Here is a 27,725-nt window from a genome sequence, read left to right on the forward strand (position 1 = left end):
TTACAACTGCACTATTAAGTGGAGAATTTAGAGAGGATTGGATTGGAACAAGGGATCCCATATCTTGGCCTGCTAGGTCCTGTGATGTAACTCCTTTCAACTTTTTTTATGAGGGAAATTAAAAGGCATTATATATAAGGGAAGAACCATTGGGACAAGAGAAGAATTACAGAAGGCTACTAGGCAAGCTTTTGGACTTATTACACCAGTTCGCCTAATAAATTGTTGTAACTATGTGCGCAAAAGATGTTTATTATGTTATTTTTTAACAAGGGTGTGCTCAGTTTGAACATCTTTGATGATTTTTTTTAGAAAACTATATTCGTCACCAAAGTCGTCACTCAAAAAATACATTTTTTTAGTTTTATTCTTTGTTTATTGAATCGATTTCAATTGTAATTACTAATACTGATACAGAATGTTAATTTACCTTTTTAAAAGTCTTTAATTATGCAGATAAATAATAATATAGAATATTATATTGTGTTAAAAAATAATTAGGCAACTAGGTCAACACAAAATCAAGGCCCGCTTGGATACAAAGATAAAAAACCTAATATTTCTCTCATTCTTAGAAATAAATACAAATAACTTTATATCGTTGGAAAGGGTTAAATGCAAGCATTTTTTTAAGTTCATAGCCAACTATGATTTCCATTTAAAAATTTATATTTTTTATTCTGACAAAAAGAGAAAGAACAGAGAAAAATTGACTACGCCACTGGATTGTACCTAAAAAAGTGCCTTAATAATGTTTTTAGAGAATTTTATTATTCGGCAAAATAAAAAAGTTATGGGCAATTTTAAAAATGGTAAAAAATTCAAAAAGACTCCGTATCTCGGTTGGCAGTGGAAATATGAACAGGCGGTTTAGGCTATTAAACGTTTCTCAGAAATTGAGCCCATGACATCTATGTCGGTTTTGCTCTATCTAGCCAGGAAATAGGTTTTCTCTGTTTAAACAGACCAATTTCGACCACCCTGTACATTACTTTTATGTTAAATTCATTTTGAGACCTACTTTTTCGTTTAATTTAGTTTTGTTAATAATACAATATATTAATGTTGATTGAAGGAATAAGTTCCCAATTCTTTAACGATATCAATGTTTATACAGGGTCCGGCAATAGTGCGTCGGGCATCTGTAGCTCCTAGAATAAAAAACTTAAGAATTTTGTTTAAGTGCGAACCTAAAGTATGTATGAGGATGTATTTCTGGAAAATATTTTAACTTCTATAGGGTGGCTCAAAAAAGTTATGAGCATCTGGATTTTTTTTTAAATGTTATGAGGATCTGGATTTTTTTTTAAATGGAACACCCTGTATATTATTACATTTTTGGCTTCGTTTCAGATCACTTTACATAATCCTAAGATATGAGTAAATCTATTTCGATAATTTCAGAGAAAAAATAAATCAAAAATATATATTTTTCAACCCTTCTTAAAAAAAAAATATTAAAAATACAAGAACTGTTCTGAAATCAAAACTATATTAGATATTTACTTTAGATGGTCTGTTCGTACTTTTCTATAAATATGGTAATCGTAAATAATACAGGATGTTCAATATTTTACGCCAAACTTTCAAAAATATAAAATAATTTTTCTTCGTTTTTTTTTTAAATGAAACACCCTGTATATTACTCTTTTATTTGATGGAGTATTAAAAAATGAGCATTTTTTGTATTTAAAGTATTTCAAAATTTTTAATAGCTTTCCGGATACACGCAGTATTATTTCATATGGCGCTTTCAATGGTAAAATACGAAAGAAAAATCATTGGATGGCTTTGATAAAAATTTACTGTGGAAAATGCCATATGAAATACAAAACCGGGAATATCAGCGAAACCGTTAAAAATGTTGAAATACTCTAAATGCAAAAAATCTTCATTTTTTAATTTTCCATTTATTGAAAAAATAATATACAGGGTGGTCCATTTAAAAAAACAAAGAAAAACTATTTTATATTTTAGAATGATTTACGATTTCCATATTTATAGCAAAGTAAGTACAGACCATCTAAAGTACATATCTAATATAGTTTTGATTTCAGGACAGTTCTTGTATTATTAATTATTTTTTTAAGAAAAGCTGAAAAATATATAATTTTTATTTATTTATTAATATCTCTGAAATTATCGAAATATATTTACTCATGTATTAGGATTATGTAAAGTGATCTGAAAGGAAGCCAAAAATGCAATAATATAAAGGGTGTGTTCCATTTAAAAAAAAAATCATTCCGATCCACTCACACTTTTTTGAGCCACTCTATAGAAGTCAAAATATTTTCCTGAAATACATCCTAGTACATACTTTAGGTTTGCACTTAAACAAAATTCCCAAGTTTTTTATTTTAGTAGCTACAGATGCCCGACGCGCTATTGCCGGACCCTGTATATGCATCATGGCCATTTTTTGACAAAATTTTCTTTTATTCATTGATCTCTAAAATTAATAAATCATAAGTTACTAATGCAGTTCAACTGAAATTATTTAATTTAATATTGAACTGAATTGAGATTGATTCATATTTCTTATGGTTTAGGAATAGCGGTTCATCCACAAAGAGGCAAGATTTTCTGGAGTGATTGGGATAGGCAACATCCAAAAATAGAATGGGCAAATGCTGATGGAAGCGACAGACGAATTTTTATTGAAGGTAGTCGATTGTTATTATTTTATGGTGTTATACCGAATGGTAGAAAATGTTGTCATAGTGGCCTGTTGAATTATAATCAATTTTAATTACTGTTGGTCTACCCCTATAAGTTATTTTTTAAAAATTATTAATATAAACATTTGTCAAATGTTAATACTAATAAATAAAATGTCATAAAAGAGTATAAAGTTTCCGAAATAAGTCTATTTTATAAAAATACTCTGATTTTTATAAAGATTAGATTTGGCTGCTTAATGTTTTGTTCCTTTTAATAAATGGTAAGTTTGACATTGTTTTATGACAGTTTTTAGTCGATAACATATATGTATGAGGGTCGATCCGACAGAAATTTTATTTCAATTCTCACTGTAACGTAATTTTTTTTCTGTTTGTTTGATACTACATATTGTATCTTTATTTTTGTATACAGTGTAACAGCTAAATTGACCACTATTTCATATCTCCAAAAAATCCTGTATGGGTATTTCGCCACTGCAAGAAAATATACAAAATAAAATAGTTATTTTTTGTAAACACTGCTGCGTTAATCCAAACGGAAACTACTTATCAGCAGTTAGGTTTACAGATATACAAATTTGCCTAACGAACAAAAAAAATGCTTAACGTTTTGGAAAGTTTATCTCTTTCCGTCATCGGAAGCAAAAAGAAATAGAAAGAATAAAGAAAAAAAAACTATTTAAAATATTTAAATTCAACTATTCGAGAAACTTTAGTTTTTTTAAAACAGATACGTCTAAAAAATCCGTTGACGTTCTGTTAAAATGACATTATATCAAGTTAAACTTCAAATTAACAATTACTATCTCTGAAATTGATAATAATTACTTAATAAGGTAAAACCAAAAAGCCCCAAACTTTCTGTATGATTATTTTTAATTTTTACGTATATTGTGTTTATTTATGTTATGTTCTTTAAAATCAAAGAAGCGATTGCGATACATTACTAACATCTACAGATGCATGAGCAATACATTTATTTTTATTAGATTGTATTAAAAAAGCATTGTCAGTATTCGTGGCACAGGGTACAGAATAATTTTAATAACGCCAAAACTATAATGAAAGAAGAGATAGCCTATAAAAGAAGCTTTTTTAATACAATCTAATAAAAATAAATGTATTGCTCATCTGTAGATGTTGTATCTCTGTTTAAAGTATGGCAACATACGTAAATATTAAAAATAATCATACCGAAAGTTTGGGGCTTTTTGGTTTTACCTTATTAAATAATTGTTATCAGGTAGTAATTGTTAATTTTGAAGTTTAACTTGATATAATGTCATTTTAACAGAACGTCAACGGTTTAGTTTGTAGACGTATCTGTTTAAAAAAACCAAAGTGTTCTCGAATAGTTGAATTTAAATATTTTAAATAGTTTTTTTCTTTATTCTTTGTATTTTTTTTGCTTCCGACGACGGAAAGAGATAAACTTTCCGAAACGTTAAGCATTTTTTTGTTCGTTAGGCAAATTTGTATATCCGTGAACCTAACTGCTGATAAGTAGTTCCCATTTGGATTAACGCAGCAGTGGTTACAAAAATTAACTATTTTATTTTGTAGATTTTCTTGCAATGGCGAAATACCCACACAGGATTTTTGGAGAGATGAATCCGCCACATAGAGACATTTTCCACTATTTCATACATTGAGACTTCAGTTGTTGTTTTGATCTTTTCTTTAAAAATTACAAAAAAAATAACAACCGATTTTATTTTAGTTGAGAGTAAATCATTGCCAAACTCACTTGTCATTGACTTTGACACTGAAAGTCTATGCTATGCTGACGCTGGTACCAAGAAAATCGAATGCGTTCAAATTGACAGTCGGCAAAGAGTCACCGTTGCTGTCAATTGCAGTTATCCATTTGGAATAGCCATTGTTGACAATCAAGTTTACTGGTCAGATTGGATATCGTAAGTACAATCTTATTGACAGTTGTAGAATGTAGAATGTTTGGATGGGGGATTAATCACCGCGATCTATTGTACAGATTACACAATAGTGTCCCCCTTTCTTGAGTTATAATGAGTTATAACTGTCTCAGGGCTCTTATATTGACAGTTATCATACGATCGAAAAAAAAACGGAGTCAAAGATGGCTGCGATTGGAAATCGATGATATTTTTGAAAAGAGCAATATTGAAAATAAAAATATTTATGATCTTAAAAAATATATGATTCCTATTAATTATTATCTAACGCTGTTTTAATTATTCTTGATTTTCTTTTAAATTATTTTATTTTTCAGGAAAAAAATTGAACGTGCTGAAAAGTACTCGTCCAATCGTCTTCCACCATTAAACATACCAGTTGGCGGTTCAGGAAACAAGATTTTTGGCCTGGTAGCCGTACCCAACCACTGTCGAAACTTGGCCAACGTTTGCCAGTACAGCAAATGTCCAGATGAACACATCTGTTTGCCAGATGGCAAAGGAAGTAAAAGCTGCGTGTGTGCCAGAAGTATAGACAGCAAAGAAGAACCTCAGTGTTCAATTTGAAAATAATTAGGTTAGGTCTTCATAAGTTTCAGGTTATATTCTGTTAATATAAATAGAATAAGTAATAAAAATAAAATTTTAGAGGATAAAAAAGTAAATTTTGTAAACATTGTTGTATTTTCTTAATAAAATCATTTCTTTTCTTAATGTTTGTTGTATTATTTATAATTTATATAGGTATTGATAATAGTAACCACCACTCCCAGTTGATTAAATAAACTGTGATATAAAATTATGTAAACCTATAACCTTAAACACATATAGTTCATATCAAATAAACTTTTAGTCACGTGATTAATAAGCTTGACCGGCACAGCGTTGCCCACTTTTACATATTTTCTTTTGATCAAAATATTTTAGGAAACAAAAATATATTAATTATAAATATACAGGGTGCTACAAATTCGAGGTTCGAGCATTGGTATCTCGGAAACCGTAATAGATACGAACATGGTTAAATTGGGGCAAAGTTGCGCTTTAGGATGTTCACCAAGATGCCATCAAAAAAGTTTTGGAAATTTCAAGGATTGCTGAGTTTTTTGGAAAAAACGGATTTTTTGAAAATCAATTTTATTTTTTCCTGTCGTTATTTCTTAGAAAATCAAAAAACTAATTACATATTCTCATAGCCATTTTATTAGGGCTATCTGATGGTAATTTTATATTTTCAAATTAGCTTATAATTTGTGAGATACAGAGGCCAACTTATTTTTTTTAAATACGGACCTGCATTTTTTATTTCAAGTTTTGAAAGACCTCGGTCTCCTGAGTATAATGATATGCCACACTTGATACTTTTTTTTGTTTTGGTAAAACAATAAAAAAATATTTAATTGTTAATTAAAGTAATTCCAAATCCGACTCTGGTTTTTTAATTTATTTAATCTGATTATATTTAGCACAACAATATTGATCGGCGCTAATTAACATTGATTAAAGAAAATCAATAAATATTGTTTTGGACATTTGAAATCAATACATGTCAACATTAAGAGTACAAAAACAATTAACGAGTAATAAAAAACAATTAAAGGGTACAAAATGCATTCGGAAGTATAAGAAGATCTGTTCAAAGAGCTATAAATAAGATTGAACGAAAAATAAATTTGTGCATTATGGAGGGTGGTAACCCTTTCGAACATGCAGAGCATTAGAAACTAGTTTGTAGAAGTTGATTTATTTATAATAATAACTACGATTAATATTATGCATATTATTAGATCGTACACTGGGATTTCAAATTCACAATAAAAAAAGTTAAAAATAATAGATATCTTTAAGTTGCTGATCTGGATATTAATAATTACTTGAATCCTTCAATTGACTTGATTTTCCTTATTCAATGTTAATTAGCGCTGATCAATATTGTTGTGCTGAATATAATCAGATTAAATAAATTAAAAAACCAGAGTCGGACTTGAAATTATTCTAAAAAACAATTAAATAGTTTTTTTATTGTTAAGGTATCCAAAACAAAAAAAAGTATCAAGTGTGGCATATCATTGTACTCAGGAGACCGAAGTCTTTCAAAGCTTGAAATAAAAAATGCAGGTCCGTATTTAAAAAAATTAAGTTGGCCTCCGTATCTCACAAATTGTCAGCTAATTTGAAAATCTAAAAATACCGTCAGATAGCCCTAATAAAGTGGTTATGAGAATGTGCAATTAGTTTTTTGATTTTCGAAAAATTAACGACAGGAAAAAATAAAATTGATTTTCAAAAAAATCCGTTTTTTCCAAAAAACTCAGCAATCCTTAAAATTTTTAAAACTTTTTTGATGGCATCTTGGTGAACATGCCAAGGAGCAACTTTGCCCCAATTTAGCCATCTTCGTATCTATTACGGTTTCCGAGATACCAATGCGCGTACCTCGAATTTGTAGCACCCTGTATAATCAGTTATTATTTACATCAACAAAACTCACATTCTTAATAGCACTTAAGAGCAATAAAGGGCGCTATATCCCGCACAAAATATTCTAATAATGAAAAACTTTATTATTTAATAAAATAAAAATATGTAGAAAAATATGTAACATTTATAACTTGTTATTATTAATAATATCTGATTAACTCAATAATTCGTATATATACAGTCTCAAATTTATAAAAAGGAAAGTATTTACAAAAAAAATAATCAATACTAATAGACAATTACAAAAATAAAATAAAAAACTTAACAAATAAATAAAAACTAATAAAATGATAACAACAATTAACAAAATCGTCTAAATATGATAATGCTATCTATAATTTCTATGAAAATTACAACGATTATAAAATTTAGATAATTATACATAAAGAAAAACATGAAAAATAAATAAAACAATGACAACAAAAACAAAAAAAACAATTACTTTTAAAAACGACTAAGAATTCTAATGAAACTAGTAATAATACTGTGTGGGTTGTGTTTTTTTGGGTGCTAATGACGTCATGTATATAGGGTAAGATCTCTTCTGAGCTGGAGCCTTTTCAGCCTCTTGGTTGCCTCTCCAACTTGACTGAAAACTTCGAAAGGCAAACTCTCCCAATCTCCTGAAGATTGGTCGTGATTTTTGAACCAGGTTGTTCATTACGGTTAATGTTTTTATAGGAATCTAAAAAACAGAATAAAAGTAGTTTGTGAGTCAAACATTTTTTTGAAATGTGATTTAGGGAGGTTTATAAATGGTAATGAAATGGATGACTGGTAATAATAATTACTTTATTCAAACATAACAAAATATTTTAAAAACTATGTTTAAAGGAAAAAAAGTTACGATAATAAAAAAAATTAAAGGGAAAATATAAAACAAAATGATAATAATAACGTTAATAAAAAGTTAATATTTTATACTTTTTTATTATTATTTTATTTTGTAGTAAAAATTAAAGTACAGGCAGGCTTTGCTACAATTATACCGGGTGTGTCTCAAAAGTGGCTCACCCCTATAACTTTTTTATTTTTTCGGATAAAAAAACGAAATTTGGTATGTTAGTGTATGACATAAATTAGGATTGATTGATATATTCAACTGTTTTCGGTCACTTCCGATTTCACCGGAAATGACTACAACTTTTGATTTTTAAATGGCACCCTCTGATTTTTTTTACTTTATTCGATAGAAAATGACACTTTGAATATATTGATCTTTCATATGTTAACATGTGACATTTTCGCATATGGTTTATTTGAAATTATAAAATGCGGTTCATAACAACAATTTGACTAGAAATACCAAGTGTGTGGTATCAAATTACTCGTAAAAAATGATTTTTCTAAATATGCTAACAAGCCACCCTCGTTCCATTTGAAAAAATTGAGATATGATTAAAAGTACGATTTGGGCACCTTTGAACCGACCAGGACAAGGCACTAAAACATTAAACGATCAAATATATTTTTCCAAGGCTCCATGATTAAAAATTAGTGTTTTTAACACAGCCATGGCACTCTAAATTGAAGTTTAAAATACAATTTTGTTTTAAGCGAAAATATCAAAAGTTGACATATGATATGTCAATCGATTCAGAGTGTTATTTTCTATCGAATAAAGTAAGAAAATACCGAGGATGCCATTTAAGAAAGAGGAAGTGACCGAAAACAATTGAATACGTCAATAAGTCCTAATGTATGTCATATGTTAACATACCAAATCTCGTTTTTTTATCTGAAAAAAATAAAAACAATATAGGGATGAGCCGCTTTTGAGACGCACCCGGTGTAAAATATAAGAATCAAATTTGAAAATCTCGAACGAAGAGTACAATCAATACGCTCAGTACAAGATGTATTGAACAAAGAAAGCGCATGAAATATAGGATCGGATAAAGTGGTTACCTAATAAACACTTCAAATTTGTTCTCTCTCCAACTTAAAAGATAGTCATAGCTTTTCACTCCATGACATGTAAATACTCATTCAAGGGTGTCATTAGCCAATACGGTATATGATTTATAAAGATTATAGTATTTCATTAAATTTATTAAAGATTTTTATTTTATTTTTAAATAATATTTAAAGATTTATATCTATTGATACTCGTATCCAAGTTTTCAAGTTTGTTTTTAGAGATATACTAATATAGACTGATGAAAGAGCAAAGGAAAGGAGTTTGAAATGCATGATAGTACCGTGTGATCAAATAAAAATGACGGCATACTAAGCTTAGAAATATAATTTCACGAGTTTATTACATCTAATATCTAGTAGTGGAAGCTGTTTTAACCAATCTCTTAACAGAAACAGTCAACTCTAACACAACTGTTTGTTGTGTTAGATTGTATTGTTTGGTGGTAATTTCTTCCCGCATCACTTCTAATATCAAAGGAGCCGTTTATATGATATCTTTAGTCTAGTCTTCCAAACGTTTGCTGAAATAATTTTATCAGATTTGGTTGATTAAGTTGTTCAACAAGTTAAAATTGGTAATTTTGCTTTTAGTGAGTTCTTAGTCTCATCCGGCGGACCACCATGTTCACATATAGCTCCAATTTTGTTGCAATTCCATTTACATGTGAAGTAACCAATGTTAAGCCATCGTTCAATGTCACGTCATATATTGTTGAACTCTCTCAATCATAAAATAACTCTCAATCACTTGCTAATCAGATGAAAGATATTGGTGACATCATTACGGCATTTCGTAAGTTACTGTATATTCTTTTAGTAATTATAATTGTCATTTGATTTGGGGTTATAATTTTATTGACGGACATCGATAAATGTCAAAATTAAAAAATATAAAGCTTCAATCAGAACCTCGCAATTAGTGGAATAAATTAGTAATTTCAATTACACTTTATACTGTTTAGGCTGTATTCCGTTGTAAAACCAGACGAACTAGACTGGTAAGCTACGGTAAAGACCGGTTCTTGAAAAACATCGGTTTGATACGGAACGGTTTGGTAAAAACATCAAATGATGACGTTTTCTAAATTTCAATACCCTAAATAAATTTATCTTTTATGCATTTTTAATGTACCTATTCTCTGCTTTACGTTTGCTTCTTCTTTTCAATGGAGTTTAATATTGAAAAGTACTTTATTAATAAACTGTTAAACTCGTTAGCTCAAGTGAAGATTTGCAGGTCCGATATTAAAACAGATCAATAATAAATAAACAAATTTAATCAATATTTATATTTTTATAGCTTACAAAATATTCACGATTACTTGTCTTGTTTTTCATGCTTTCTTTAAATGTTCCTGACTATAAGAAACAATGGCTGCATGATAAGTTTAAATGGTCCTAAAAAGTCATTCTATTTAGTTAATGAAATTTATTTATCTTTACTGCCTACCTCCATTGCTTTTGGATGTAAATACAAAATCTTATTACAAACTTTAGAAATTAAATGAGAATTTCACTCGAACTTCCAATATTTGCTTGATTTCTGTCACATAAATGACATTGATTGTCAAATAAAACCAGAAAAACCAGCCTTCTTGCGCTGGTTAGTTTGGTGACAGTTATAACCGAATTTTCATGAACCGTGTTCCGTAATAAGAAAACTTTCAGGAAATCGATAGAAACGGAACATAAAACCATAACCAAGCAACGGAATACACCCTTAGTTTACGATCATTCACAATGTCTAAAAACAAAATATCAAAATTAATACAATATCCTAGCAATAGCTTGCGTGAATCAGTTGTATCCATAGAGAAAGCCTAATATTCAGCTTATAAAAAAATCAACTTTTTATTTCTAACCACAACATCTAATTAATAAGTGGAATTCAGGGGCGGATACAGAAATTTATTTCTGTATCCGCCCCGTATTTTTTTAGGGGGAGCCCGGAATATATTTTAGGGGGGGCCCAAATAAAAGGTAATGTAGAATATGCTTTTTAGAGCGCCATTTTTAACCGAAAAGCTTAATATTTAACCAAATTTATAGATTTTAGGGGGGGTCAGGGCCTTATGGGCCCCCCTCTGTATCCGCCACTGAGGGAAATTAAAATTATACCAGAAAAAAAGTGATTGAACCCCTAGTATGACAATATTTTTATTTGACCACAATGTATGACTCTGATGATATATTATGAATTGTACGTACCCACTAAATATTTACACGTAACGAATTATCTGATCACAAGTCAATACATGTACAATTTTGGCCTTTGTATCGGTTGCCAATGGTGGTGCAATTTGCCATTGAGCATATTTCTGAATTCAGCCACAAAATGGATACTTACGTTGAAGATGGCGTCGATTATCGGAGACCTATCGTTCTCCTCCGCTATATCTTTATTTATCTGATTGATGTTTTCATGAATTGGATTTACTGGAATAGGGACTGGTTCCTAAAAGTCAAAGTTGCTTTAATTAATACAAGATGTTTATTCATTTTTATGACATATGATATATGATATACCATTCTATTCAGAGTGTCATTTTTTATCGAATAAAGAAACAAAATACCGAGGGGTGTCATTTAAAAATTAAAAGTTGCAGTAATTTCCGGTGAAACAGGAGGTGATCGAAAACAGCTGAATACGTCAATCAATCCTAATTTGTCATATTCTAACATACCAAATATGTTTTTTTTTATTTGAAAAAATAAAAAAGTTATAGGGGTGGGCCATTTTTGTGACTCATTCGGTATAATAAATGAATAGAGGTGATAAAATACATGCATGGCCAAAATTATTGTATATATCGTTTAAAAATATACGGAAAGGAATTTAAAGAATCTTTTTTTATACATAGCTTTGATAATCTGTAATAAACATTTTTTTGTTAAAATGGATATGGTAAACAATGTTTATCGTTTAGACCCAATATTATTACAAATTCCTGCACATTTCGATTTGTGGTCTCTTGGGTTTCAGAAGAAATTTGACCATTGTTTTGACCTTAAAATGCCTAGAAACACTATTTCACAGTTTAATAGAGTCAGAATAGTAACACTGTTTCAACAGGGCTACCGGCAAGTTGCAATAGCTGAAATTGTAGGAGTTAACCAAAGCGATGTTTCGCGAATATTAATAAAAATCAGGGAGACAAATGAGGTTACAGACCGGTCCGGCCTGGAGTAAGTAGAAAGAGAGTTACTGATGTGCAAGACCGTCATTTATCACTAATTTCACGACGCAATCTTCTGCTTTCTAGTACTGCGATTAAAAATGGGTTAGCTCGACTTGAAGGAGTAAATAATGTTTCAAGAAAAACCATAGCAAGAAGACTCCATGACAGAGGATTACATTTAAGGGGGCCTCTACGTGTTCCGAAGCTTAATTTACAGCACAAAATTACGCGACTACAATGAGCTGAGGAGATGAGAGCAAATGGACCTAATTGGAATTTCGTCATGTTTAGTGATGAAACAAGAATAGATCTAGTGTCAGACTCGCGACGAACTTTGGTCTGGAGAGCATCTGGAACACGACTACGGTTGAATGCAGCTCAACCCCGTGTCCCGTTTCAAGGGGGAAGCATTATGGTATGGGCAGGTATAATACACGGAGCTCGAACTCCTCTTGTTTTTATCGATGACAAAATGACAGGTGCCTCATATCTTAGAGACGTTATAGAGCCTATTGTACGTCCATTTCGAAGGGCAGTGGGGGATGAATTTGTTTACATGGACGATAATGCTCCTCCCCATCGCACTTTAGCGGTTCGCGAATTTTGTGAGGAAGAGGGTATAAGAAAACTGTGGTGGCCACCAATGTTTCCAGATATGAATGTGATCGAGCATACTTGGGACATGCTAAAACGCCATATTGCCAAAAGGAATGATCCCCCCCGTACCTTAAATGAATTGAAAATTGCTGCGCGCGAAATATGGGAAGCCATTCCTCAACATCTTCTGGACAACTTAATTGGCAGCATGCCACGTCTTCTCACAGCTTGCATTGATGCTCGAGGAGGGAATACAGACTATTAGTTGTGAGGAATAATTAAAATTGTTTTCCATATTTTCTGTTTAAAATGAAATTTGTTTTTGTTGATTTTCACTCATTATAAAATAAAATTATAATAACAGCCTAGTTGCACTTAGATTTTTAATTTTATATTAGTTAGTCGTGTGGTAAGCCAATATGTCCAAAAATATAAAAAGAATCATATTAGGTCTAAAATAAAATAAAAATACCGTTATATGGAATAATTTTGGCCATGTGTGTATGTGATATATTAATGTTATGTTATGTGAGTGTCACAATATACACTTATTTTTTAAAAAAGGTTATTTAAAAAAAATAATACTCTCAAAGGGGTATAATTTGATATAAATATGTCTTAAAACCCTTGTGCCAATAGAAAAAATAAGACATTATAATTATGGATAGTTTATTCTTACATTAAAGTTAATATCCACTGAAGAACTTGGTGTGTCTACTATACCGGCAATCTGCAAGGCTTGAGTGGCTATGACCATGGCTAATAAAAACCAAACTATTTTATCCAAAATACTTATTACCATCTGAAATTAGCAAAGCAAAAAATACGTATAGAATATTCACTTTCACTCGGGAATTACGATCAAACTTAAAGAAGTCATTTAGAAAGTTGATATAAGTATAATTCGTTTTTTGACGTTTATTGTTCGTATGGAAAGTGTAACATTATAATTAAAATTAAAATTAATTTAAATTGAAATAGAAATTAATTTGTATATTTGTATATTTTATGCCCTCGGATTGTCTTTACAACAGGAAAACTTTTTATTATTGACATTTTGAGAAAAAAAAATTCGCTTGTTCTAAAATGGTTAATCCCGTTTATAGGTTTCCAAATTGTCATACCGTTTTAGAAAAAATAAAAAAAAAACATAAAAATTTCCTTAATGACATGCTAATATATAAGGAGGTGATTGGACCTATTATAAGAAAAATACTTCATATGAATATATTGTATGTCCTAAACTTTTCATATACAAAAAATTAGAAAAAAAATTCTGTTGTGGATTTAGAAAATTTTGATACACGTCTTCCAAGCATCAAAATGCTTATTTTGATATACAAAAAAAAATTGATTCATTTCTTAGTTTTCTTCCAGCCTAATGCAGAAATGATTTCCACACAACAGTTATCACACCATATTTTCAGCGACTTTATCCTGAAGTAAACTGAAATTAATTTTTTTTAAGCAAAAACTATGCACTGAACAAATTGAGAGAAAAAAATTGAGAGAAAAAAATATTTAGAAATGAACGGAGATTTTGAAAATAATTTTTATTTTATGAGAATTCAGTGGTTTTCCACTTTTTTCTCCAAACATATTCAATATAAAACCCGTATGGACGGCACTGGTTGAAATAAATAAAATTCTTTGTACACCAAGAAAGGTATTTTAATGCATAGAAGAAGATGTCTATTAAGTTTCATAAAGATATCCTTAATAAATTCAGAGTTATTATGAAAAAAAGTTTTATTTACAAAACTTTACCACCCTGTATCTCAGAAGTTAAGATGTTTAGGGTACATATTCTTATGATGTTCTTCTTTTAGAATCACCCTCTTAAATATTAGCATGTCATTAAGGAACCTCCTTTTATAGTTGACTTTTTTCCTTCCAAGTCCTAAAAATCAAAACGCGTTTTTATGGCAATATACTACTTTGTTTTCATTCTTTGATAGGTTGTTATTGATAGAATTTTAATTAACGTCATATTTTTTGCTGTTTTAAAATGTTAATTAAGCATAACATTTATTTAGTTAAATGCTACTGAAAGGGTGATAATAGTTATCAGAAAATGTGACTTTAACAACACCAAAAAGTATGACGTTAATCAAAAATAATAATAAACATCTATCAAAGAATGAAATCTAAATTATATTACTATAGAAACGCCTCAACGAAAAAATCAACCATATTTTTATGTAAATATAATAATCTCTAAAACGGTATGAAAATTTGGGAAATCGGAATTAACCATTTAAGAATAAGCAAAAATTTTTACGAAGAATGCATTTTTCTCAAAATGCGAATAATAAAAAAGTGTTTCCTCTTTTAAAGCCAATGCGGGGACATACTGTAGGTTTATTTATACAGGGTGAGTTTTAAATAAATGCAGATATTTTTAAAGGTAGTATATTTCGACCCCAGAATCGATTGTTCAGTGTAAATTTAAAAATAAATGCTCATAGTCCAAAATTGTTCAAGTTGGTGCTGTTCGCTGTAAAATTAATAGGGGAGTAAATATTTCACAGTTCAAAATTTGCATGGGATTTCTTGTTTCCAAAGACGATGCACTCAGTATATACATAAAACATGTTAAAACAAATAATGAGAATTAACTGGAAAAATATATCAAGTTTCATGTTTATTTAGCATAAAAAAATATCAGTAATTCAATTGAAAAGAAAATACTGTTACTGAGTAAATATCTACTATTTGATATTTGATGGTAATTGATGATAATTTCATTAATATTAGTGTATAATAGGAAGAAATTAATCTTACCAAACTCATCCTGCCTTAATTTGAATCCACCTCCAATTTAATGTTTCCAAAGTTCACCGGTACCTTTTAAGTGACGAATTGCACTTTCGTATCACGTTTTAGAACACTCAGTATAGTGCATAGTATCTTGCCCATGCAACTGATCGCGAATATACATTTAAATGAAAATCTCACCAAAAACGTTTACCTCTGTATTACGTTAGTACCACCAAAGTCTTTTTTTTTCAGAATATTGAATGCTTACCAATGGCGTAGGCGATACATTTATCCATAATATTGATAACTAAAAAAAAAACTAAAAATAAAAATTTATTTAATATTTTAGTTATACTAAAATTAAAGTAATGATTTTATGGAAAGACTAAGATAATAGAGCATTTGAACTGAATACTGTATACTGTTTGAAATATTTTTGAGCCAAAGGTTCAACAGAAACTGAAAACAAATTATGATTAATTTAAAAAAAAGAAGGTTTAGAAATTTATCAGTTCAGTCAAATAACTACCTAGTCAAAATGTTTATTTTTTGTCAATAATGATATGTATCGACTATTTCCATTACAAATATCTTCAGATCGGTTGCTCGTGGCGATTTTTACCAAATTATTAACGTAAAAAATGACGAAAATGTATATTTCCTCTAGTAGTTTTAGACAGATACGAACAAAAAGGTACCGTATGATCGAATAAACCAACTGGACGCCGTTTTTTTTCGATCATACGGTATTACTCTCCAAAGTAGTTAAAAACATGTAAGTGGCCACCTTACAAGTAGGAGTCATATTGACTTGGAAATCAAATGCCCCATGTTAAAAAATACCCAAAAAGACGTTGATGATATAGTCTCAATTGCCGATAGTCCTGAAGAACTACAAGCACAAATTAACGAACTATATACAGCCCGAAATAAAGTAAGTCTCAAAATGAATTTAACAAAAATACTAAAGTAATGTATCATGAACTGGTAGATAGAAAATACAAGTAGACATGGTGTCACTTGAGCTAGACAGCCACTTCCGGTCCAGATACTGATGGAGCGTGACGTAAATCAGGTAAGAATGGTTAAAATGCGCTAATAAACAAGCATGAACAGGTTTGGACCCCTTTGAACCGCTTTTAAACTAGCTTAAAAAATAGACCTGTTAATTTTTTGTTCAAATCTGTTTATTCCTATTTTAAAGCGATTGTTTCTTGTTTATACCTGTTCATTCTTGTTTATTAGCGTATTTTAACCGTTCTTACCTGATTTACGTGACTCTCCTTCAGTATCTGGACCGGAAGTGGCTGTCTGGCTCAAGTGACGCCATGACTACTAATACATTCTAGTAAATAACGCAACACTGGAAATAGTAGAAGAATATATACAGGGTGGTCCGAACTGTATTCTGGAAACTATTCTGCAGATGAAAATAAGTAAAAAAGTTCCTATAAATGTATGTTCTAAAATGCTTAGTTTCAGAGATACAGGGTGTAGAAGTTTCATTTTTATTTCGATTTTTTCCAAATAATTTTTGAAGTAACGTTATTATTTGCATGAAAATTGGTGTCTGGGAGTTTTTTGACATGAGAAATTTGATTTTCATGTCAATAGTCCTACTAGTAGAGGGCGCCACCTACATGTTTTTTAACTGGTTTGAAGAGTAATCATTTTTCGTCCGTACCTGTAGTAGTAGTTTTACCTGCACTCAGTAGTTTTATACAGGTACGGACAAAAAAATTATTACTCTTCAAACCAGTTAAAAAATATGTAGGTGGCGCCCTCTACTATTAGGACTCATATTGATATGAAAATCAAATTTCTCATGTCCAGAAACTCCCAGACACCAATTTTCATCCAAATATTGACGTTACTTCAGAAATTATTTAGAAAAAATCGAAATAAAAATGAAACTTCTATACCCTGTATCTCCGAAACTAAGCATTTTAGGACATACATTTATACGAACTGTTTTACTTATTTTTATCTGCAGAATATGCTGCCGAAGTTTCAGGAATACAGTTCGGACCACCCTGTATATTTGGGGCAACTAATACAAAGCTCAGGATCTCTACTACCATAAATTAACAGAAGAATTAAGTTAACATGGAGTACGCAAGGAAGAAACTCAATCATATTCAAATCTAGAATGCCACTTTATCTAAAGAAGAGAAAATTCGACCAATGTGTACTACCAGTCATGATCTATGCATGCGCAACCTGAATACTTAAAAGGAACATTATAAGGAAACTGCAGCTCGCACAACGCTCAATGGAACGAAATATGCCGGGAATAATCAGAGACCACAAAAGAATAGAGTGAACACGACAAAAGAACCAGGTGATAGATGTCATCCACAGAATCAAATCCCTCAAATGGCAATGGGCAGGACACCTGGCAAGAAGGAGAGGCAACAGATGGACCACAAAACTAGTACTAATAATACAGCATAGTACTAATCCACGAGGGATCAAGAGATCTAGAGGAAGACCAAACTTGTGAGATGGGACCATGATATTAGGAATTTAGCAGGGATGACTTGGGTCCGCATAGCCAACAATAGACAACAATGGGCTCAACTACAAAGAGAGTATATAAATATGTAACGGAGGCTACACCATAATTGAAAACTGTTGAATAACCTGAAAATGACTATGATGATACTTAATCTAATCAATGCATAGTAATACTAAATACCATTATGATAATTATTTTTCCCAAATTTAACAAAATCCATAAAAACTACCTTATTTGCAATTAAACAAAATTTACCTTAGGAAACTGACAAACCTTCTATAGTGCGAGATTTATACTGAAGCACAATAATGCAATAATTACATTTTTATTTATAAATTAATTCCGGCTATAAATAATTATCACACAAACACTAATTAACTATTCATTTTCCACTATACTGAAATAAAAAATATACAAATTATTATTATTACCTTGAATGCAAATACTCTTAAAACTTGTCTCTAGGTTTAGTTTATAACCAGTGAGTTATTTTATCTAACCAAACAGAAATTAAATTATTATTAATATCATTTCAAGCGATTTAAAAAAAATGTGATTTGTATTTATGAAAATCAACTGAATTTATGAAATGAATAATCGTTGAATGCACGCCGCTGACTAAATGCTTTCCCTTTCCATCATTTCGGAAGCGAAGCTGGATACTTTCACATTTCTTCGAGATTGACGGTGAGAATAGGGGAGAGTAGAGTAAACTAGTACAATTTGGTGTAGTAATTAAAAGAAAAATGGCAAATAATTTGATGCATAGTAAACCAGGGTAACTTTGGTACCATTTTAGTGTTTTAGATAATAAATAATAACACAAAAAAACAGACGTATCAATCATTGGCAGAAAGTTTAATATTCTTGCAGGTATAATATATTTTTTACCTATAAAAATGTCATATTTTCTTGGGTTGAGGTTCGTTAATAAATAATAAATTTAGTTTTTTTTAAACATCTTCTTGACGTTTCGCCCTTAATTTGGGGGCATCTTCAAAAGTTTTTATTATCTAAAAATTTGAAGATGCCCCCAAATTAAGGGCAATGTTTTAAAAAAAAACTAAATTTATTATTTATTAACGAAACTCAACCCAAGAAAATATGACATTTTTATAAATAAGAAATGGTTCAAGAAAACTTACGCAAATATATTTTTTATGTATAGCACATATTTTTGTTTTATATGGTAATCGCAAAACAATTTACGATGCACGTTATCAACTTTGAGTGACAAGCGATGGCGACAGCATTGCCTGATTGTGATAGATTTATGAGACGAATCTTTTTTAAAATGATGTTTAAAATTGATTAACAATATATTTATTATATAATTTTTTAAAGAGTTTTACGTTTTATTTTTAATTTAGTAACTAATATTTTAGTAATTAATTGATTATTTGTTATATAGCTTATTTTACTACTTACATATTGGCAAAAACTAGTCCATTATGAAGATAATTCTAAGCGTTATTATGGGTTATTTATTTATTGATGTATATCTTATAACGTGATAAGTGGTAATAACAAGTAAGACGGTGCTCTTAATGCACAAAATAATAATCACAGAGTTTAATAAAAACTTACTTTCAAAGTGGTGTAATGTGCTTATCCATCAAACTTACTTCTCTGACTGAAGTCAAGGGTAATAAAGGACCTTTATTGTCACGTTCTCGTACAAATTGTTTATCAGGGAAGCTACAAGCTCTTTGCTTCGACTGTTTAAACGCTTCGGCCTATTTTTAACACACGATTTCAAGAAATGCAATACAAAAACTCAAAAATTTAGTTCTTAAAAGAACTGTTTGTGCTTAAAAGTGCAATTTTTAAAAACAGACTACGAAAATACGTAAAAAAACGAGAATTGCTCACAAAGATTCAACAATACGATATTATACAATATTTTGTAATCAACAACAACACGATATTATACAATATTTTTGTAATCAACAACAACACGATATTATACAATATTTTGTAATCAACAACATCACGATATTATACAATATTTTTGTAATCAACAACAACACGATATTATACAATATTTTGTATAATATCACAACACGAACAACACGATATTATACAATATTTTGTATAATATCGTGTTGTTGTTGAATCTTTGTGAGCAATTCTCGTTTTTTTACGTATTTTCGTAGTCTGTTTTTAAAAATTGCACTTTTAAGCACAAACAGTTCTCTTAAGAACTAAATTTTTTAGTTTTTGTATTGCATTTCTTGAAATCGTGTGTTAAAAATATGCCGAAGCATTTAAACAGTCGAAGCAAAGAGCTTGTAGCTTCCCTGATAAACAATTTGTACGAGAACGTGACAATAAAGGTCCTTTATTACCCTTGACTTCAGTCAGAGAAATAAGTTTGATTGATTATTGTATTATATAAATGTCAGTCATTATTATGACTGACATTAGGATAATTTTATTGTCAAATAATAAAGGACAACATTGCTGAACACGGCGCAATGTGACCAACATAGCGATAATAAAATTCGGTTTAAACTAATTTTTGCAGCTTTAATCTAAATAATAGCCGTAAAGAAGCATTTTGTACCAAAGAAGGACACACAGCTATATTATATAAATGAAGCTAAAAATGTTTGAGAAAATATATTTTCGTAATATTAGGGCAGTAGATGTTTGTTTCTTATTAAAAACTGAATAAGAAGACAAGCTTTTTTTACTAAAGAACTAACAAATACCTACAGATAGTAAATAGATTAGTTTCACAGATTCTAATGATTAAATATCCGTCATAAAAATAAAACAAATATTTTTCTTAGATAGGCACAACGAAAGTTTACGACTTATAGTCTTAAATACTGCAGAAAAAAAAATTATTATTCTTAAATAAAAAGGGCAATATATATGTACCCTAATTTTGGGGATCCTTCGGGGCATGGGGCCCCCCAGGGGCGGGGGTTTGCAGTAGTAGCGCTACGCCACTGTTTACGAGATATATTTGTTTTCTAAAAAATATCCTGTTACTGAGATATAATTTTGCTTAGCACTGGCCTTAATAATTAAAATTGACACATACAATAGACTAAATAACTGCTAGGGGTAGTCATTTTCTTGACAACTTCTTGATCTTGTTTTGATCTTGTCTTCATTTCAAGACAAGATTCAGAAGTAATGATTTTTGGTTTTCAAGACAAGACAAGAAATTACTTCTCAAGATCAAGATTTCTTGACAAGAAATCAAGAATATCTTAAAATTTCTTGAAAATATAAAATAAAAAAGAAATACTCATTTACTAAGATTTGTATATTACATGAATATCCATTAATTGGTGGATAAAAAAATTATCAAGCAAAAAATATTTGTACGAAGCGGCACTTCGTTGGATGTCCAAAGTCCAATGTCCAAAGTTGGCATACTGTGGGTCAAATTAAATTGGAACCTTTTTTAATGCCTAATAATTTTTTAATTTTTAAATGTTTTTTTTTATAATTTTTTGAATATGTTATGGCCTACGATATTAGAATAAAAAGAAATTGCAAAGCGGGTCTACTTCAGTGGCATACAGACTTTTTCAATTACTACGTAAAACTTTTAAAATAAAAAAAAATAATACATTTTAATGTGCGCCACTGAAGTAGATAGCCTTTTATCATTGTTGTTTTGACTGTTTTTATCTGTAGTAGTATTATATCACCGTCACTACTGTTAAAGTCACTAATTAAACGTCTACGTCCAGGTGTCTGAGGTGGTAGGTATTCTGAACCAGATTCAATTACGAATGGCTCAGATTTGCTGCTCAACGAACCTTCACAATCACTCATTTTAATGTTAGATAATAATAATAATAATTAACAAAATTATGTAAATCTGATGGTTTTCGCTACTGTAGTATAATGGGCCCAAAGTTTTTGAATTTTTTGAAAATTAGATGCCTGACCCTCGATTTTACGCATAAAGCATAAACATCACATTAACCAATCTCACCGCGAATTTTAAACATGGGGTTCCCCTTTAATAAACGAATTTTAAACGGGGGTTCCCCTTTTGTTAAGATATCAAGAAATTTCAAGATTTTTTGAATCAAGACAAGAAATTAACTCTCAAGAAATGGTCCAGACAAGATTTTTTTTTAATTCTTGAAAATATTTCAAGACAAGACAAGAAATTGCTTGTCAAGACAAGATTTCTTCTCTTGCCGATCTCTAATAACTGCTTTAAAAAGAATACTTCAATTACGATGTCCAACTTTTAGTTATTTTTTATACAAGACGATAAAATGGCATTTTATCGTCGACCGAAAAGATTAATTCACGAGCGATGAAATCGGGAGTGAATTAATTTCGGGAAACGATAATGCAATTTTATCGTCGTGTATAAAACAATATTTTTTTTTATAGCGAGTTATGTTTTAAAAAATATTCAGAAATTATTATTTCAAGGAATTTATTACGAGTAGACAAAATATTGTGCTGGGTTGGTGTTGGTTTCTATGTAATTTGACAATAATAATTGCCTCTTTATTTGGCAGTTTTGAGTCAATATTTTTTAATTCTCTTTCGTGTCAATTGCTGATTGAATTGGAGCCAGAAATGGCTCAAAACTAAATAAGTAAATTACCAACAGATATTCAGGCTAGGGCGACAATTAACGCCATATCCAAACTACTTCCATTTAAATCCCGAATAACTTATGAAAATGAATACAAAAATTTTCAAAAATGGAAGTAACTAAAAAACGTGCGAGAAGAAATTAAGTTTTTAACCTATCCTCGCTGTTAAAGTATAATTTAATCTACCCTTGCGGTTAAAGTAGGTACTATTTTATTTATTTTTGATAGATATAAGGCAATTTTAACAGTTGGAAAAAAGTATAAAATTATATTCAGGCCAGGATACATGCATACTATAGAGACAGTACCAAAACTGACCTCTAAACATAAAATTTTGTCTAGAAGCCAAATATATTTTTCTGTCAGTGTCATTAAAAAAAGATTTTTACGTAAAATAAAAGTAATAATAATAGCAATTCTAATTTTTTTTTCAATAATACTTTACAATTTTAATGTGCTAATCACTCTTTGGTATATATTACTTAGGATAGCTAATATATTAGAAACATATATATCGTAAAAAATAGTCAACGTTCCCCTACATTAACAATTTTGCATCTATCATGATCACCTTCGCATGGAAAGCTGTTTATATAATCTATTTCAACTATTTTATGTTGTTTATTTGGAAAATTCTACTCTAATTGTTAGGCCGGTCAGTTATTCCACCAACCAACATAGTTCTTCCGTATTTAGCATAATCACAACTGCTCAATTTGTTGAATCAAATCACGTTTTAGTAGTATAATGATATTATTCAATGAATGAGAGAGACTAAGTAGAAGATATCAATTTAATGAGAGTCTATAACATTGTGCGGGTGTATTTATTTTTAGTAACCAAGATTTCGTCTGGAATGGACTCTCTGATTGACAATAGAGCCACACAGTCGCATATCATTATGTTGAACTGTCTCGTCTTCTTCATTCGCCGCAGAGTGGTGTATCACGTAGAAATAGGTTTATTTTTTGACGATGTTTTGACATTTTAATTTTAACACTTCTGCGTTAATCTCAAACGGAAACTACTTGTCAGAAGTTAGGTTTACAGATATACAAATTTGCCTAACGACCAAAAAAATGCTTAACATTTCGGAAAGTTTATCTCTTTCCGTCGTCGGAAGCAAAAAAATACAAAGAATAAATAAAAAACTATTTAAAATATTTAAATTCAACTATTCGAGAAAACTTTAGTTTTTTAAAACAGATACGTCTACAAAAACCGTTGACGTTCTGTTAAAATGACATCATATCAAGTGAAACTTCAAAATTAACAATTACTACCTGATAGCAATTACTTAATAAGGTAAAACCAAAAAGCCCCAATTTTTCTGTATGATTATTTTTAATTTTTACATAGGTATAATTTTTACATAGGTACATACCGTTTATTTATGTTATGTTCTTTAAAATCAAAGAAGCGATTGCCATACATTACTAACATCTACAGATGCATGAGCAATACATTTATTTTTATTAGATTGTATTAAAAAAGCTTCTTTTATTTTTCTTTTAGAGGCTATCGCTTCTTTCATTATAATTTTGGCGTTATTAAAATTTATTCTGTGCCTTGTGTCCCATGAATGCCGACAAATCTTAGATTTGTGAAAATCTCCCTATCTTAAATAATCTTTATGTTTTTTAATTCGAACATTTAAGGGTCTAGATGTTTCACCAATGTAAAATGTATCGCATTCGCATGGTATTTGGTATATTACACATTTTTTATTTGTTGTTCTGTATTCATTGGTTTAGTATGTGATAAAATGGATCTAAGTGTATTTTGTGTTTTGAAGGATGTTCGTATGCTATATTGTTTTCCTATCCTTCTTATTTTTTTCCGAAACGCTTCGTATGTATGGAATTTAAAGTTGTATGTATTGTGTATTGTTATCATTGTGTCTATGATTTGGGGTTTGTATTTCGTTTAATGTTTATTGCACACATACCATAGTTAAACCAAAGTTCTTGACGTTAAAAAGAAATAAATAGGTAAACGGAAAACATCATGGCCTCTTGAACGATTAATTTATTGTACTTGGGTTTCCAAAGATCGCACTTGAGTACCACTTGTAAGGGTTCAGGCCTTTTTACTTTTCTGAATATTATTTTATTTGATATAGAATCCTAGGTACTTTGCATTTTTAAGCTCTATCTACGGTTACAGTACCGTGAATGGTATTTTATTTTCAATTAAGTTGTGTATTCAATATTAAGAGCCATTAGTTGAGCTACCTACGTTGCATAAATAGCTACGCTATTATTTATTACCGAATAAAAATACGACAAAAGGAATATAAAAAGATATGACGGAAATGGAAGTTGGTTTCCAAATCAACATTTTGATCTCATTACTGTGCATAAAAAGTAATTACCATGCATTACTATCACAATAATGCATACGAAAGCTTACGTTCTTAATAGAAATACAGTATGATAAAAAAAAACGCCGCCATCTTGTTGGCTTGGAAATGAAGATTTGATGTCATTCTCTATATAATTTTACGTACAAAATGACAGCCATCTTTATTTCTAAAACTGCCCACACATTATACGATTTATCGTACTGCAGGTTGTACAACACAAATTTGATTCGACCGTTTGAACGACATATCGGACGCGCTGTTTTCCACAAACTTAAACTACAACGGGCCACACATTAATACGATTCGTCGTACTACATGTCGTACGACAAGTTGATACAACCGCTGGAACGACAGATAGGATCCGCGTTTATTCACTAACTAAAACTACCATTTGATGTTAATCACCAATAAGTAGTAGTTTTATTTTCCATTCATTTTGAATTCTATTGTAGCATCTGCTTTTATTTCTTTTAATTTTTCCAGTAGGATATCATAACTGGCATTTCTTTTTTGTTTATATAGGTATTCCTTTTTTTGTTTATTTAGGTACGATAAATCGTATAATCTGTGGCCCGTTTTAGACTGTTGGCCGCCTGGAGCAAGCACGAAAAAATGCCCCGAAACAGTCAATCGTTTTTTTATTAGTGCCAAGTTTGATCCGAAGGATCAGGTGTGAAAAAAAATTATAAAAGTTGTGCCACAGATGGTAAGAAATATTATCAAACGCTTTCCGAAAAAAAAAGAAAATAAATATTGCAAGATTTTCAGAATTAGCATTTAAATTTTGTATTTAAAAGGAGCATCACATGGTACCTAACAAGAATAAAAAAATTGGCGCCGGGAGGCACGTATAGCCGTCCATACAGAAATATGTTAATATCTCGAAAACTGCGACTTTGATTGATTTTGATGTTATTACAAATTTTGTTGCAAATATTATTCCTAATCTTAATTTGAAAACCGCGTTTCGCTAGCTACTGTGATTTTGGAGTTACGATTTTTTAAAATTTTTAACCCCCTCCCATACCCCCTTACCAACCCCCCACCTCCACCAAAAACTAATGGCCAGATTCTCGGGTGCCACAGTATTTTTGTGCCAAATTTGGATAAAATCGGTTCAGCGGTTTTTGAGTTATCGTGTTACAGATGGCAGACGGACAGACAGACAGACACCATGAAAATATTTTCTATTTAGGTCATTTATGACTCAAATAACTCATTTTGAGTGAAATTAAAAAAACTTTTTTTTGCCGATCTTAATAGCCTACCATACCTATTGGTATGGTCGGCTAAAAACCATTATAAGGTACATTAGCCAAACTAACACCTCAAACTAGGAAATATAAATTATTATAAATTATTAATAAAACAAAATTCGTAATAAATACATAGACATAATCCTGAGAATCAAAATTCCTAACATGGACAGAACTAAAACTTTTTTCTTGCTATTTTTTTGGCAAAGTCTGAAATAAATCGTCGATGTTTAGATTGTTCGCTGTTTCGTGCTCAATAAATATTAAAGATAATCCGCTAAATCGTTCTTGTGTCATACTTGATCTCAGGTAATTCTCAATTATTTTGAGTTTAGAAAAACTTCTCTCTCCGATTGCCACTGAACCCGGCAGCGTTAATAATCGTGAATTTTTAAATATTTTAGTGTTTGTTTTGGACAACTGAAGTTAAACAGTTGCATTTACACAGTTACAACTGCCGAAGCATTATCTGGTGGTATTAGAGCAATTAGAGCTAATATCTCGTCCTGAAGCTCTAGGCCATTAATATCATGTTTGTCTCAGTCCGTTAAATAGTGATGAAGATCCATACAATGCTTTGTTATTTCCTCTCGTTGATATTCCTGAGAACTGTGAAGTCGTATAAAAACGAAAAATAGTCCGAGTGAGCTTTTAACAACCTTTCCTACAGAGTCTCATGGATTGCATCCAGGACAACAAAGAGAAAATCGAATTTAAACTTTTCCTGTGGATCTAAAATTAACTCATTAACTGATTTATACAAAAACTGTCTAGTTTTTTTTCTGGGACGAGCTCTAATATCATTAGTAAAAACTGCTTCAATTTCGAGCTCTTCTGCCAGCTCTGCAGCATCCACTAATATTTCTCTAAAATGGTTGTCAGTCCTTATTTTGACAAAATAGTCGTCGATAGCTTTTAGAGCTTTTGTGGACTCAATGATGTCGAGTTTCTCATTCTGAAGCATTTATACTGTTGGAAATTTTGTACCAAAAATTACCATTTTTCCAAAATGTACTACTGACGCATGACGTAGCGAATTTGGTCAAGATATACAATATCAGTACAATTGTACCGAAACGGCCGCCCCCAAATTTGGCCGCCTGGAGCAACTGCTCCTCTGCTCCACCCCTCAGAACGGCCCTGAAATCATCATCAACCTCATCTTATTTCCAATTATGGTGTAGCCTCCCTCACATATTTAGATACCCTCTTTGTAGTTGGGCCTATTATTGTTGTCTACTGTTGGCTATGCGGGTCCAAATTTTCCCTGCTAATTTCTTAATATCATGGTTCCATTTTAGGTTTGGTTTTCTTCTAGGTCTTTTAGTTCCTCGTTGGTATCATGCTGTAATTTTTGTTGTCCATCTGTTGTCTGTCCTTCTTACCAGGTATCCTGCCCATTGCCATTTGAGGGATTCGACTCTGTGAATGATATCTATTACTTG

General features: G+C 30.5%; 2 protein-coding genes across 7 annotated transcripts in view; one reads left to right on the plus strand and one right to left on the minus strand.

Moving 5' to 3' along the window:
- LOC115874562 (nidogen-2) overlaps positions 1-5,330 on the plus strand; it is a 63,628-nt gene extending 58,298 nt beyond the window's left edge. For all 3 annotated transcript variants that reach the window (XM_030889747.1, XM_030889745.1, XM_030889746.1), the window contains 3 exons: positions 2,553-2,666; positions 4,405-4,600; positions 4,936-5,330. In XM_030889747.1, coding sequence (XP_030745607.1) covers positions 2,553-2,666; positions 4,405-4,600; positions 4,936-5,185 — 560 coding nt within the window. In that variant the 3' untranslated portion in view covers positions 5,186-5,330. The remainder of the gene's footprint in view (positions 1-2,552; positions 2,667-4,404; positions 4,601-4,935) is intronic.
- A 2,051-nt stretch (positions 5,331-7,381) lies between these two features.
- Positions 7,382-27,725, minus strand: part of LOC115874566 — a 35,654-nt gene continuing 15,310 nt past the window's right edge. Inside the window, exons 1-5 of one of the 4 annotated variants that reach the window (XR_004048856.1) lie at positions 18,329-18,365; positions 15,580-15,862; positions 13,475-13,597; positions 11,228-11,474; positions 7,382-7,784 (exon numbers count right to left, since the gene is read on the minus strand). Coding sequence is in view for 3 of the 4 variants with exons in the window: in XM_030889755.1 (XP_030745615.1) it covers positions 7,572-7,784; positions 11,367-11,474; positions 13,475-13,597; positions 15,580-15,588 (453 nt within the window). In the remaining variant the exon portion in view is untranslated. Of the gene's footprint in view, positions 7,785-10,727; positions 10,764-11,227; positions 11,475-13,474; positions 13,598-15,579; positions 15,863-18,328; positions 18,366-27,725 lie in introns of those variants that run through there. The other 3 variants (XM_030889755.1, XM_030889757.1, XM_030889756.1) reach the window with 3 other exon arrangements.

This window comes from Sitophilus oryzae, unplaced genomic scaffold (genome assembly GCF_002938485.1).
Source record: "Sitophilus oryzae breed Bouriz unplaced genomic scaffold, Soryzae_2.0 scaffold_1297_pilon_pilon, whole genome shotgun sequence".
Classification (NCBI taxonomy): Eukaryota; Metazoa; Arthropoda; class Insecta; order Coleoptera; family Curculionidae; genus Sitophilus; species Sitophilus oryzae.